At 41.4% G+C, this 13,607-nt stretch overlaps 3 protein-coding genes across 21 annotated transcripts in view; all 3 read right to left on the reverse strand.

Annotated features, from left to right (window-relative positions):
- Nucleotides 1–404: 404 nt before the first annotated feature.
- On the reverse strand, nucleotides 405–7,871 carry LOC134018986 (matrix remodeling-associated protein 8-like). Of its 2 annotated transcripts, none has more exons than XM_062459410.1 (10): nucleotides 7,716–7,871; nucleotides 5,833–5,859; nucleotides 5,410–5,718; nucleotides 5,205–5,306; nucleotides 4,621–5,097; nucleotides 1,798–1,956; nucleotides 1,605–1,635; nucleotides 1,393–1,472; nucleotides 1,200–1,256; nucleotides 405–1,031 (listed from the first exon to the last, which is right to left on the reverse strand). In XM_062459410.1, the coding sequence occupies exons 1-10, from the start codon at nucleotides 7,732–7,734 to the stop codon at nucleotides 1,006–1,008; spliced, it is 1,287 nt and encodes a 428-aa protein (XP_062315394.1). In that variant the 5' UTR covers nucleotides 7,735–7,871; the 3' UTR covers nucleotides 405–1,005. The 2 variants fall into 2 exon arrangements, with proteins under 2 accessions (XP_062315394.1, XP_062315393.1); XM_062459409.1 differs by having other exon boundaries at nucleotides 1,789–1,956.
- A 398-nt stretch (nucleotides 7,872–8,269) lies between these two features.
- aurkaip1 (aurora kinase A interacting protein 1) lies at nucleotides 8,270–9,940 on the reverse strand. The gene is made up of 4 exons (XM_062458158.1): nucleotides 9,824–9,940; nucleotides 9,395–9,499; nucleotides 8,848–9,308; nucleotides 8,270–8,595 (listed from the first exon to the last, which is right to left on the reverse strand). Exons 2-4 carry the CDS (start codon nucleotides 9,444–9,446, stop codon nucleotides 8,479–8,481), a joined length of 630 nt encoding a protein of 209 aa, XP_062314142.1. The 5' UTR covers nucleotides 9,447–9,499; nucleotides 9,824–9,940; the 3' UTR covers nucleotides 8,270–8,478.
- Nucleotides 9,941–10,248: 308 nt separating this feature from the next.
- The window catches only part of rap1gapa (RAP1 GTPase activating protein a), a 50,169-nt gene continuing 46,810 nt past the window's right edge, over nucleotides 10,249–13,607 (reverse strand). For 16 of the 18 annotated variants that reach the window (XM_062459428.1, XM_062459414.1, XM_062459415.1 and 13 more), the window contains one exon: nucleotides 10,249–12,718. In XM_062459428.1, coding sequence (XP_062315412.1) covers nucleotides 12,590–12,718 — 129 coding nt within the window. In that variant the 3' untranslated portion in view covers nucleotides 10,249–12,589. The other 2 variants (XM_062459421.1, XM_062459420.1) reach the window with 2 other exon arrangements.

Here is a 13,607-nt window from a genome sequence, read left to right on the forward strand (position 1 = left end):
CATTCAATAAACAGAACATTTAACCTCTCTTTTGTCTTTCTCAAAAAAATTGAAATAACATTCTAGACCCATTGACGACAGTAGGTGGTGGTCTTGTACAGACTGTACTTCGTACTTCTTGATGCAGAAAACCTAGAAGCCACTAGTCAGTGGAAAGCAATAGAACTACTATATAGGCTATGCCTAAATTAAAGACCACTTTAAAATTACTTGGGTATCAGCATAATATAGATGTGGCTCGGTATTCATCTAGAAACATTAAAACATTGTCAAAAGATCACAATAGCAAATTCAGTCTTTTAGAGGCATATGTGTGCTGAGCACCATGGAACTCTTAGCAACATAGGCTATTAATATTACAAACAAGTTACCATAGGCTAAAGTAAAACACACACAATGATGAATCGATTCCTTACAAGGCTTTATTTCCTGAGTTTAGTCAGCCTTTATACATGGTCCATGATCTTAACTCATTAATCAATTATAGTGAAGGCCAATTGTTCATTACAGCAAGGTTTGTGCAAAATTTAAATGAGAAAATATTTCAATAAACATAGTGAATGAGTTTTGAGCTTGATATATCTGATTCAACGCTAAAAAGGAAGCCATACAGTAATAGAAAAGGTAGTCATACAGTGATCAAATTGTTGTACTGCATACAAGGGTAAGGTAGTGTCCCAGTAGAGTACATTATTTATGTTGACAGAAAATACCTGATCGACAGAATTATTACAAAACTTTCACGGATTAACAGATCTTGGGAAAAAAATCTAAAAGAAATCCCATAAATTCTTAGCCATGTTGAAATAACAGCAGATCAGAATACAAATACAGAGATCAAATTATATAAAAAAAAGAAAAAAAAGAAACTTGATAGAAAAGTGATAGTACATCATCACAGAGACATCATCTCTTCTGTCATCGTCAACATTTCTTCTTCGGTTAAATCACTCTTCCCCTTCCTTAATCTGCCCTGGACCGGCCAGTGGCAACTTACCTCCACACTCACTTCCACAACTTCTCATCCATGTCTTTAAAATCAGGAGACACACACAGAGAAGGGACATTTGGAGAGGGAGGGAGAGAAAGTAAGAGATACATAATTGTATATGTTGGAGAGTAAAAATAGTTTTTTTGTAATTAATTTTGCTGTAAGGAGATTCATATTCATAATTTTCCATACTGCCACATAGACTCACCTTTGTTGCAGTCTTTGGAAATTTGGTCTCTCTCCTTCAGTAAATTGTTTTTGTAATCTATGCAGATAGAGAGCCCACAAGGTTAAAAGGGTAGCATCATTATATGATCTGATGTAGCTGTGCCCATGAGCCTGCTATTCGACTCCTGCAGCCTGTGTGTGAGGCTAAAGCCGGCAGCAGCCGGTGTGCTCACCTGAATTCAGAGGCTCCTGATTGCAAGTCTTCTGTTCGGCAGTGTCCAATGATATGTCACCTCCACTGGTCATCTGACCCCTGTTCAACAGTAAGAGTGGGAGATAATGACTGGTTGAGTCAGAGGTCAGATCCGACGTCTAGTGAATGATGCCTGCGTAGTGGTGATGAGTGAGGTGAGGAAATAATGATACGAAATAGATGAGTTCTTACCGTTCAGACCTGCGCAGGTCATACTCCAGCCCTTGAATAACACGAAGAACACACACACGCAGAACATTAACACACAGAGATGCGTGTACGTCGAATAATATATTCTGTTGATTATAATATGGAATGGAGGATATATCTTCAAGAGAGGCTAGAACATAACTGAGAGGAGACAATGGACACTCACACACAGTACCTCTCTTTCTGCGTCGTCGAGTGAGCACGATCACAGCTGTGACGATAAAGGCCAGGAGTAAGAAGGTTGCCAGGATGTAGCCCAGCTGCTGGAGGAAATGACCTCGGGGCTCAGGGAGGATGACGTTGACCACCCGAGGTCTCGCCACCTCTTCATGACCTGGATGTTGAGAAAACACAAGGACATCATTGGTCCAGTACCACTCTATCTATCTATATCTACAGAATGTAACTGTACACAGATTCGTTTGTCATGCTTAGATATACAAACAAATTGACATGCCATTTAAAGGAATGATTGACATTAAAGCACAGATTATTAACATTAATCCAAATGTGCTCCCCCTAGTGGCTTGAGCTGCCTGTCTTTTGTTCTCAGAGAGAGAAAAGGAGGAGGGAGGAGTAAGAGTTAAATGTCCAAAAGCTCCACATTGGTAATGACTTCCAGACCTGATGTCATGCAGCTGCTATTTTTTCTCCACACAGAAAAATACAGACTGACCAAGAAGAGAGGGAGAGAAAGAAGGAGGGGAATGGGTAGACATTCTGTTGTGTGGTTAGACAGTAAGTCTGAAAAAAAGGTTTTCCACTTATTTACTTCTCATAAACACAGAAAAGCAGATTTTTCCACCCCTGACAACCTCTCCGTCGCTTTACCAGTCAGACTGACCTGTCTAAACAGTCCACACAGGCAGACACATATGGCGTCTGGCAGCTCGATTAGGAACAAAACTCTGTAATTAACATCAACAACAACATCAACAGACAGGGGGAAGAGAAAGGGACACATTGTAAAAGTAAGAACTAGCAATTACAAATTATCTCAATTTCTGCTTAGTTATTTCATCAGCACCTCCTTCCCCTTTGGCAATACACAGCATTCTGCCACTGGTCGGGACTTGTTCCAACCTCCATACAGTAATAGTTACCTATACCTATCAATCAACACAGAACAACAGTACTGAGGCCTCAATATGTGGTTAACACATGTTTAGCACACTGAAGAGCCAATGAAGGGCAGGGCAGAGAATAAATGATTGTCATTATCTCCCTTGGTGGATGGCTGTTTTAGGTTAGCTTGTGAATCCTGAGGAAACTTCCTCACAGTGGGCCGAGTGCTTGCTGTCTAAACGACATACCTTCAGAGCCCAGACTCTGCAGTATGAGATAACAGTGCTAACCTGCATAATGTTCAAACTACAGCAAGGGATCACCTTCGAAACAGATAAAACATTCTCTGACCTTGTAAAAACCACCAGCTGAATTGAACAAGTTGACTTCAGCATAAGTCATTAGTGGACAGATTAGTGATTATCACCTGTCAATGTTGGCTATACTTAATATGCATGAAACTGCAATGTCACGTTCAAGGTCACCATCTCTGGAGAACAATTAGAGACAGCCCAGTTCTACTGCTCCCTCAGCTGGTGCCTATTTCCATTTTCCTGACAGATCAGACAGCAACATCCATGTTAATCGCTGTCTGACACGTGCTGTGCAGAGGTTACACTGTGTGGTTCTAGTGGGGTTGGAAGGGATTCATTAGCAAGTCAATGAGCTGTCAGTGGGCATCTTCATTTACTCCAGGAGGATGACTGTTTTTAATAGGTTGATGCGGATGACATTTTCAGGCAGTCTTGCGGTCACTCAGGAATGCTATGGACTTGCCGTAAATTATTACAGTGTAACAGTACCAATCTTTAAGGATTTCTGTAATTAAACCTGATTGTCAAGGGCTGTAGGCAGAGATAATACCTGGTTGGGTTTACCAGTTAAAAGTAGACCAGGGATAGGAGGTAAGCTAAGTAGCAAAGATTGAACCAGATAACTGAGGCTGGACTGATCAACGTGGATATCTGTGCACAGCACACAAGGCTATAAAACGGGGCTGCGCTCCTTTAAAAGGGAGAAGGAGGTTGTAACGGGAACACATTTGGCAGGCCCCTCACCCCTGCTGCTCTCTTTCATGTCTCAGCTGGCCCAGATGCTGAGCAGATGTAGCAAACTTCCTCTGACTGCTGATAAACAAGCCTAGACCAGAGAGGCACCAGCAGAAGCTAAAGAGTGTGGGGAAAGACAGTTACATACACACAGTCGACACACACTGATGGATAATATCATGGAAAAAATAGGGACACGAGGTGGAGACACTAAAATATCCCAGTTGTATTCCGCCACACTCTCCCTAAACTTTCTTAACAGCACCAGTCACCGCAGAGAAAATGGCTCCTATAAACTAAATTGCTCAATGACGGAAAATGAAAACACTCCAAAGAAAATGAGACCACTACCATTCAGGCCAATTAATGACAATTCAGGCAGTACAGAGCAGTCATGCACCAAAACACACTTTGCTTTTTTTCACACACCAATCTATAAATTCCTCTTACATCACTGTGTGCCTGAATGTGATCCATTACTAAAAACAATTCTCCTTTCTATCACTTTCTCCATCTGTTTTCTCAATTCCATCGTTTTACCACTATTCCATTCCCTCTTTTATCTTCTCCCTTCTCTCTGTGCCGGGAAAGGACAGCAGAAAGGTTGGAGGAGAAATCTGGCAACAAGAAGCTCTGACTTAAAAGACCAAATATGCACATAAATATGACCCATAAAAACAAGTCGGAACAGCCCAGAACAGTGTTCTCACAGTACACAATCACTCTGCTTTCCCAATTCATACAGCTGTAGAGGCAGGAAGGTCAAAGAACAAAAAGAGAGACACTGGTTCATAAAGACACAACAACACTGCAATCCTAGGAACATCCTATAGTATAAATGAAGCATTACTGGTTGCTTGAACGTGTTGTGAGGAGTCTCATACCCTTATTGCCAGGCTCATTGTTGGGGAGTGCATGGGGGGGCGTGGTGATGACAGGTGGCAGTATGGTGGGCAGAGGCGGCCCCACATTCAACCTGAAGATGCGTCTCTCGTGCAGGCCACAGTAGTGGTGGTGTAGGTGGCAGGAGTACAGGCCTTTATCAACAGGCAGCAGGTCAGAGATGGTCAGGGAGAAGTCCCCCACGGAGAAGGCGTCTTCCGCCACACTCATCTTGTTCCGGGGGAACAGCGCTCCATACTCGCGCTTCTCCCCAGAGGCGTAGAGGTCCACCAGGCGGTCTGCCCCGTCAGGACGCACCCCTGGGGGCTGGAAATCCCAGTGTGCCACCTGCTGTTGGTCTTCCTGGAGCCCCTCCCTCCATAGTGGGCGCCGGTTGACACAAGGCAGCACCACCGAGTTGCCAACCAGCACCACAAACACTGTCTTCTCTCCGTCCCAAAAGCGCTTCTCCTTACGGGCTGAAACAAAACACGTAAAATAGATAGGTCAAATAACTTCTATAGACTACTTTCTGGTACTAATAGTTCCTTTTCTCATACTTGGGTCCTAAATCCATGTGGCTCACCTGATTTGGTAACGTTGAGCTGTATTTGAATAGACTGGTGGATCTGACAGTAGTGATGATGCAGGTTACATGTATAAACACCTCGATCAGTTGTTCCCACATCTAGAGGAGCCAAAGATTAGTTAATAGACATTCACAGAACATCTTCCATAAACCTAACGGGTCCCAAAAAAGGTTAGAGAGGGAACATGGAGGGGTGTCTCACTGTTAATGATCAGGGAGAAGTTCCCATCACTGAAGGCTGACTTGGGGATGGTTATGCGGCCTTTGTTGAAACCGTTGTAGACCCTCTCGTTGGCACCGGGGGACATGTCCAGGATCCGCTCCACAGAGTACTCTGGTGTTGTGCGAACCAGGTCCCAGTGGACCACCCTTTGGCGGTCCTTGAGGCGGTCACGGGTCCAGATCATGCGAGGGCTGTGGCAAGGCAGGACGGCCTGGGAGCCTGCCGGCATGGTCAGGTTCTTGGTCTCCACCACCACCCCCAGCCTGCTGTTGCTGCTCTGGGCCCAAGCTGTTCCAACACACACACACACAGCTTTCCAGAGTGTACATGACAGAAGGCGGAGACTCACTGTCAGGATTTATTTTGTAAATGTACACCGCAGTAAGAAATATTTGGACTTACCACAGGCTAAGAGGCAGACCCCCAAAACTGAAATGTAAACAATCAGAAATAAATGTTCTCCTTATCTTATTTCATAGTAGTGACTGCAGCAATTACCAATACAGTATATTCATATAGATATACCTTTACAATATTTTATAATACGGTGCCAGAGAAAACAACAACAAAGACAACTATTGAAGGGAAACATTGATTAATCAGTGTGTACACACAAAATCAGGACTGGATTATGTGATAGGCTACTAAAGAATTTCATTATTTCTGCTGCCTTCAGACTAGAGAATGTCCTCCAGCAATTTCTAACTCAGATCTTTCCTGAGTGCTATTCCGTCTGCTGTTTACCTAAGCGCCAGTGGAGAGGCATACAGCCCAGTCACAAAGAGCCTCTATTCATCCCCCGCTCTCCTCTGTCAGATCCCTGGTCCTGACCTGGGGAGCACACAGTCTGTAGCACTGGAGCCACTGTCACAGACGAGCACCATAGAAGGACTGGTGCAATTGTGTTCTCTCTTTTAGCACATTAATAAACAGAGACCAGATATCTCCTTTCAGTTTCAATAAATAAAGTATGTGTGGTCAGTGTGGTGGGGTGGTGTGTTGAAGGTATTAAAGCAAAGCCGTGTGTTTAAATTATAATTTGGTCATGCTATGTATCCATATCCAACTCACGAGTCAGTGATATATCGCCTCATCTGCCATTCCAAAATCCTCAAATCAATTTTCACATGAATGAATAACAACAATGCTATTAACAAACTGTATGCTGAATGGCACTTCCCAAATAAAAAATGCTTTATGAAATTACATTTGAATCTGACGAAGAAGTCACAACCATATACAACTAACTGTGCTGGAAGACTTGAAATGGATTGAGGGCAGCAAGAACATGAACAAAGTCTCAAAGCATTTAATCTCAAAGCAACCTGTCTTTTCTGCAGACTCAGGAAGCTTACTTAACAACATGTTAGTTAATTACCAGATGTAATCACTGTCATCATCAAAGTGACTAGAATTTCAGGCCAAATCAAATATTTTATTTTTGTAACAAAAAACATGTTCTAGACATTTTCTGTTTCTGATGTTGAGAATGTTGTTCTCAACAGACTCTATCAAACCCTGTCAAGATAACGATTCAGACAAACACACATGGAGACATTGAGGGAAACGCTTAACTCTGGGGGCATTTCATGAGCTTTGTTGATGTGGATGGAATCAGTCCAGATGAGGATCTGCACACAAACTCTTAAGTTGCATTTACTGAGTACCTAGTCTCCTGATTTCACCTGTTGCCCCGTGGTGGCTGTTTGAGAGGAAAGCAGGTCACTCTCCCTTCCATTGGTTGTTAAGTAAGAGAGTATTAGTAAAATGTATAAGAAACAACAAAAAGAGAAAAATGCTACTTTACTTTTAGTGCTCATTAAGTCATTAGTAGCTGCATTAGGCTAACCAGCAAAATTACAGTCCTCAGTGACTTGGTATTCCCCCTCCACATTAGCCTGAGTCTAAGCAGTACGACGATGAAACACTCATTACTGACACATAATGACTGGCTACAAGGATTGTGCTGACTCCCCAACTCTGACCGCAGTTAACTCAAAACACATTCAGTGCAAGACAAACACTGGGAGATATTATGCCCATAGTTTTACGGTTTCTTTTCAGCAAACAAACTGTTCACATTACATACAATGCAGGCCCTATATGTGGGTCAAATGGTAGCTATCTCAGCACCTTAAAAAAGTTTACAAATTCATTAAAAGGCCACATGTTGCTGTCTTATACTATTGCAGTTTGCTGTATGATTCCTTCATTTTTAAGAGCCTTCGTTAGATCAGGGTAAGAAGAAACAGATTATTTAAAAATGTGTATTTATGTTGACTTACTTTGAGGTAGAGGAGGCATGTCTTTTGTCAGTCCTTTAACCAGTTGGATTCCAAAAACTAACTAAATACAATGGGAATGCACTTCCACCGTTGCATAAACATCAAGGAATAGAGACCGACTACCTAAGTAAGTTCGTTTGCTAAAGCCAACTAAAAGAGATTCATCTACAGTGGATAGACCGACGGTATGCCCCGCCTCCGCTTGTCTGAAATACTACACTTGTCGGGCATGCATCCCGTTCAATGAGATGAATGGGATTTTTTTCTAAATTAGCCTGTGCTAAGGTTGGGCCGCATGCGTTTTAGGAATATTTTTGGTTTAAAAACACCAAATCATGAACAGAATGATACTCAAGACAGGGTAAGAAGACTAATGTTCACCTCCATTTGCACATTGCGATGAAAACGTCCGCCATCCTTGCGCTAGAAAAGCGGCTACATTTGAACAGGTAGCCTACAGGACGCGGCCACTGTTAACGAATCTCAACAACAATATATGGGCTACGACAAATGTACAATATTTTGCACGCAAATAATGACATCAGGCCAATGACTTGTACATTTCACACATATCTTTATTGACTGTTTATACCTGGGCACAGCGAGTGCAGAGGTAGGTTAAAGTGTACACCGATGACTCAAACCAGAAGAGCACCAGGTACTGTGGTATTGAGTAATATGAACCAGTATTGTGTGACTGGGGTGTGTAAGTCTGCTTTGGGACAGATATGTAAAACCTTGCTTGCGGGTTTAAATCAGGTTTTCAGTCATTTTTATTTCCTTGTTGTTTAATGAAGATCTTAGGTGTGGTCCATCCTTCTGGAGCCTTCTTTAGTCCAGCTCGAGTCCATATCCTCTCCAGATCCTTTTCAAAGCGCTTCTATAAACAAACACAGTTACAGTGAATCAGTAGTTCAGGTAAACATCCCTATGGGAACACTAGCCTCTTTGATTTCCCTCAATTATAATAGTAATGCTGATTAACTATTCCACATATGTTGGAGAAAGCAAAGTAGTAGCAAAGCTTTAGTTGAGTCATGTATGATCAAAATAAAACAAACCTAAATGAGTCTTTAGCTTATTAATTAAAAACAACATAACATCCTTTCTCTGTGCCAGAAAGATAACTCACCTGCTTCCTTTTCCTCCGGCCATGCAGCACTCTCCTCCTTAGGAACTTTGTACGTTTCAGCAGCTTCTTGTATTTGTGACGGTTCATTTTACGCCGTCGGATCTCCAGAACATTTTTACAGTTTAGAGGAGTTGAGTTCTCCCCATTATCCAGAAAAGGAACTGTCAAGGGAGGGAGTACTTTGGTCTCCCCCGTTAGCTCCCCATCTTCCAGGGTCTGGGGAGCTTCAATCAGGGGAGGAAGACAGTACCGCAGGGAGAGCCAGCTTTCAAGAGGGCTCACAGACATTTTACGAGGCACAAGTGCCTCTTCCAGTTCTGGCTCAAGCTGGACCCATCGCGGAGGCTGTGTGTTGTCTGCTGCAGTTGAGTAGTTTCTGAGTTTACCATTTAAGAAGGGGCAGCAGGCAGCAAGGACAGGAACAGATCCACTATGTAGTTGTCCTTGTACCTGAAGTGTGCCTGGATATTAGGAAGTAATATAATGCTGACATGAGGATACAAATTAACATTGACAAGCAAACAAACATCTCATGTAGTCAACTTACCAGACACTCGGCATAGGAGACTGAGGCGAGGGACTACCCTTGACATTAACATTGTCCACTGTTATCCTTTGACGTCATCAGGAATATATATGTAGGCTTCGTTTCCTAGACAGAAGGGAAATGTTAAACAGCAGAAACAAACATGCTACCTTTTTAGTTTTAGCAATCCAAACAGTCCAAAAAATGTAAGCGACTGAGATGCCAATGCCGGGTCTATCAAACGTTAAAAGTTACTGTTAGCTTCATTGCTAATTCGAGCGAACTGGCTATGCACTTCGATTAACGAACTAGAGTCTCACCCTGCAAATAATGGTGGGGAATATATTCTGAATATCCACATATATATGTGCCGCTATGTCAATTAATTATATACGTAATTTACTGTCTGATTATGTATTTTCTCTATTTTATTTTATATCGCCTGCTTACCCAGCCGGTGTAAACCAAAAAAGCTTTCGCCACCTCCAATGTGACTTCCAATTATTACATCCGGTTCCTACAGGATACGTGTTCCCTCAGCTTCCGGCTTCAAACTGTAGGTACTTGGTTCCTTGTTAGTATTTCGCTTTAAGAATATAATTATTTATATATTCTTTTAAAAAGCCTTTCAGGCCAAGCCAATTATATAATCATAACGGCATCCCAACGTTAAAAATGAAGCTCAATTACAATGCCAAAGGGAAGAGGGATCTTTGTATCAAAGCAAAACAAATATTTTACGTTAGCTACGAATATGCACTATTCCGGTAGCGTGAATGTACGAGTAGAAGCCTAGTTAGTGTGCAATGCCAGGGTTTCAATTCTCATTCAAAGAGCACTCAGAGAAATTATGAATGAGTGGAACTGAACACGTCTGACTTAGCTCATGTACTTTATTTAATTTTCACACGGTTATTTACAAACAGGGAGAACCATATTGTACACAGGATCATCTTTGACAGGAATTCACTACTTTATCAACAAACAAAAACACAAATACAATCATTTGTGTGGATCACACTGAAGCAGTGGTCACAAATACAGTAACCTATCCTGATGCTGCATGACATTGTGCTTTGCTCTCCTTTTGACGATGAAAAACGACCACATAAGCACATTTACTCACAGTAACAATATGCAAGTCTACATTTACACCACTGGAGGGCACTAGAATACCAAGACACCAGTGTAATCTTTTTTTATCATTCCGAAATCAAATAAATACATAACATACTACATATCAGGCATTGGGATTACCGGTACATTGTTGAAAATTAAATATAGCCTACTGTCAGTCTCAGCTTTATATCACATAGGATAGTATCTATTTTATATTTTTCCAACTCATTAATATTAGATGGTTTTCTGGTCAATATGGTACAGTACAGTTATATAAGCAGAGAAAGGCTCTCCACTTTTAGAATGTTCTACTTTCAGAGACTTAGTTGGTGGCATTAAATAATTTATTCGTAGGACATTCCTTAATTGGTTACCATTTGAGCATTGAAAAAAATAAATACAGTACACAGCAGGTCTATACAGTTGTGTTGTTTACCTGACACATGTTGTGTATCTAATAAACAAAAACGTATAATTTCCAAAGTGACTTCCAAATTTTGCGTATAAAGCAGATTTGAGCCCAAAGGTAAAGGATGACATAGATAATATCAGAAAGGCAATTCTATAAACATTTCAGATGGATATACACAATTTGTTCTCCCTTTAACTCTTTGTTTGTCATCTCATAATGCAACTTAGGTCACTTTTTATTGCAATGCAAACTTTTAACTGAGACAATTATGCAAGTATTTTTCTTTAAAAACGTTCAAAATGTATTTAGAAAGGTAAGGGCACCATTGATAAAATAAACCACACACTTGGATAATTTGGCAAAGTTCAATTCAGTTCAGTATATGAATAGAAAGTATCTTGTAATTATCTGTATTTAATTCCAATCTGACACGTTGTATGCTGACCTTCTACGGTCTACAGACTTCAGATATTACACATACTGAGTACCTACTGTATCACTGACTCTGGCCATCTCTCTCATGGACATACTGTAGAAGCCAACTTTGAATCAGATTCACAAGTGGAGTTTAACAGGCACAACACACCCCAAATAAATGAAAACACAAATTACAACACAATGACAACAGTGTACAGCTGATTCAACCTGGGAGACAGTCACTATTGATCAATTTGATTGGTTAATTGGATGTGTAAAGAAACATTGTGCATTGATGTGTTTTCCAGACATAGCATGCTTGAAATGTACAAAATACCCCGAACACAGTAGAAGTGCAAAGCTATACCTGCATTTAGCTCACAACGATCTAATAGTTGGAAAGTGCAAAGCTGTTTCAGAGAATGGCTCATAATAATAAAATTGTACATTATCAGTAAGAATCAAGTACTCAAAACTATGCGGATCAATTCCCATTCAATCAGAAACCACCATCCCATTACTGCTAAAAGACCATGCTAGTAAAAAGTAAAGATACAACCAATTTAGAATGGTTTATTAAAATTAATATTCCAGTTTTAAGGCTATGTCATTGCATTCATTCATGTATCCCCGCTTAAGTTAGAGTATGAGGTTTGGCATTTACTAAAAACAAAGACTCAGGTCTAGTGTATGAGGAGAGAGGATCCAGTCCTTAGCTGAGAATGTTTTGATGTAGAGTTCTACACAGATATTTGATGAACCAAATGCTAATAGACAAACTACAATCACTTAACTCTGAAAATCACTGACATTTTAAACAGCATTCAACAACTAAGAATTAAAAGAGACTTTTAATAAAAAATCTCACATCTGGTTTTGGATATTTGGTTTTAGACATTAGAGATGTCAATTGAGCAAAATGGTGTTGAACTGCAATACAGACCTTTCCACACAGCCGCAGTGTCATGACATCCAGATGTTAACACAGACCAATCTCTGATTGAGTTCACTGTCTTTGACATGTGTGATCTGTGCAAATCTATAGTAGGCCTTAACTGAACCAAAAGCAACATTTTGGCAAACATAGTTATTTCACTTCATGAACAAAACTTTGCTTTGGAAACACAGGTTGGATAGAACAGATAAAACCAGGCATTAGATATGTGAAGAGGTGAGTGAACTGAAAGAAACAGCACTGTGCAAAAGTGGGCCCCTCTGTGTGGTCTCCAGGTACGGCCCCAAGGCTTCTGGGTACGGGCGCTCCAGCTTCACTGACCAGCAGACTTGCCAGACTCCGCCTCCTCGTCCTCCTCGTCCTCCTCGTCCTCCTCGTCATTGGTCTCAGCGAAAGCCCTCGCTCGTCTTAACTCCCGGAGGTGTTGTGTTTTATGGGAATGCTGGAAACAAAACAGACATTTGCTACAGGTAGACACAGCTAAATAAGAGGTGGTATACAGATCATCTGATTGGATACTTCTCAATCTTTTTTCTGTCATAGTTTAAATAAGTCTGCGTTGTGGTTATACTTTAAAACAGATATACAGGTTGGCCTTTGTCTTACATTTTGGTAATCTCTATCTAACCATTACTGCCCCCTAGTGGTGAAAAAGCCTTTATACAAGAAAGAGAAGGCTAACCTGTAGATGAACATCCAGGACACAACCAGGTGGGGCTAACAATTCTGAACACAAAGATGCACAGAGAGCAAGTGGAAGGTAAAGAACATTTACCACAGCACACACAAGAGCAAAGACAGCACCGTACACCACAGCGACTGACATTACAGTACACTGTTATAGTACAACCAATGCAAATACTTCCATGCATTCATGGTACATGCCAGGATAAAAGTGTTGCGTTACGACAACAAGGGTTATAGAGAAGGAAAAGACATAGATATTGTTGACTGGAGGTCGTGCAAGGTAAGAGCTGGCGTTTGAACAGGAAGGGGTTCAGTCGAAGACCAGAAGAGTTATAAAGGGCTGCCAACTTTTCCAAAAAACCTTGGCATGAGATTTGGTAGCACCCCACCCCCCACCCAACCTCCCCCCCCACCCCGAGGCGAGCTTTCACAAGCTTCACTGGCAAGTTTACACGGCTGTTTGCACGTCAATGATGCTTCACTCCGTTAACCTGAGTTAACGCCTAGTCCGTTACTGTTTACAACGTTAGCTTGGCTACTTGTTTGGCATTGCCTTTTCAGCGTGAGATATACAATGTGTGGCGTGAGAGTGTGAGAAATGGTTGAAATGTGTGTGTCACACGGCGAAACCGTGAGAGTTGCCA

The sequence above is a fragment of the Osmerus eperlanus genome, chromosome 4, assembly GCF_963692335.1.
Source record: "Osmerus eperlanus chromosome 4, fOsmEpe2.1, whole genome shotgun sequence".
In the NCBI taxonomy this organism is placed as follows: domain Eukaryota; kingdom Metazoa; phylum Chordata; class Actinopteri; order Osmeriformes; family Osmeridae; genus Osmerus; species Osmerus eperlanus.

Coding starts and splice junctions, on each gene's coding strand:
- LOC134018986 (XM_062459409.1), bottom strand. Junction 1,957..4,620: donor CAATGAGCCTGGCAATAAGG/GTATGAGACTCC, acceptor CTCAACATCCAG/GTCATGAAGAGGTGGCGAGA. Junction 1,257..1,392: donor TCAGGAGCCTCTGAATTCAG/GTGAGCACACCG, acceptor CTATCTGCATAG/ATTACAAAAACAATTTACTG.
- aurkaip1 (XM_062458158.1), bottom strand. CDS start 9,446: ATGTTAATGTCAAGGGTAGTCCCTCGCCTCAGTCTCCTATGCCGAGTG. Junction 9,309..9,394: donor TCTCCTATGCCGAGTGTCTG/GTAAGTTGACTA, acceptor CCTAATATCCAG/GCACACTTCAGGTACAAGGA. Junction 8,596..8,847: donor GCCGGAGGAAAAGGAAGCAG/GTGAGTTATCTT, acceptor GTTTGTTTATAG/AAGCGCTTTGAAAAGGATCT.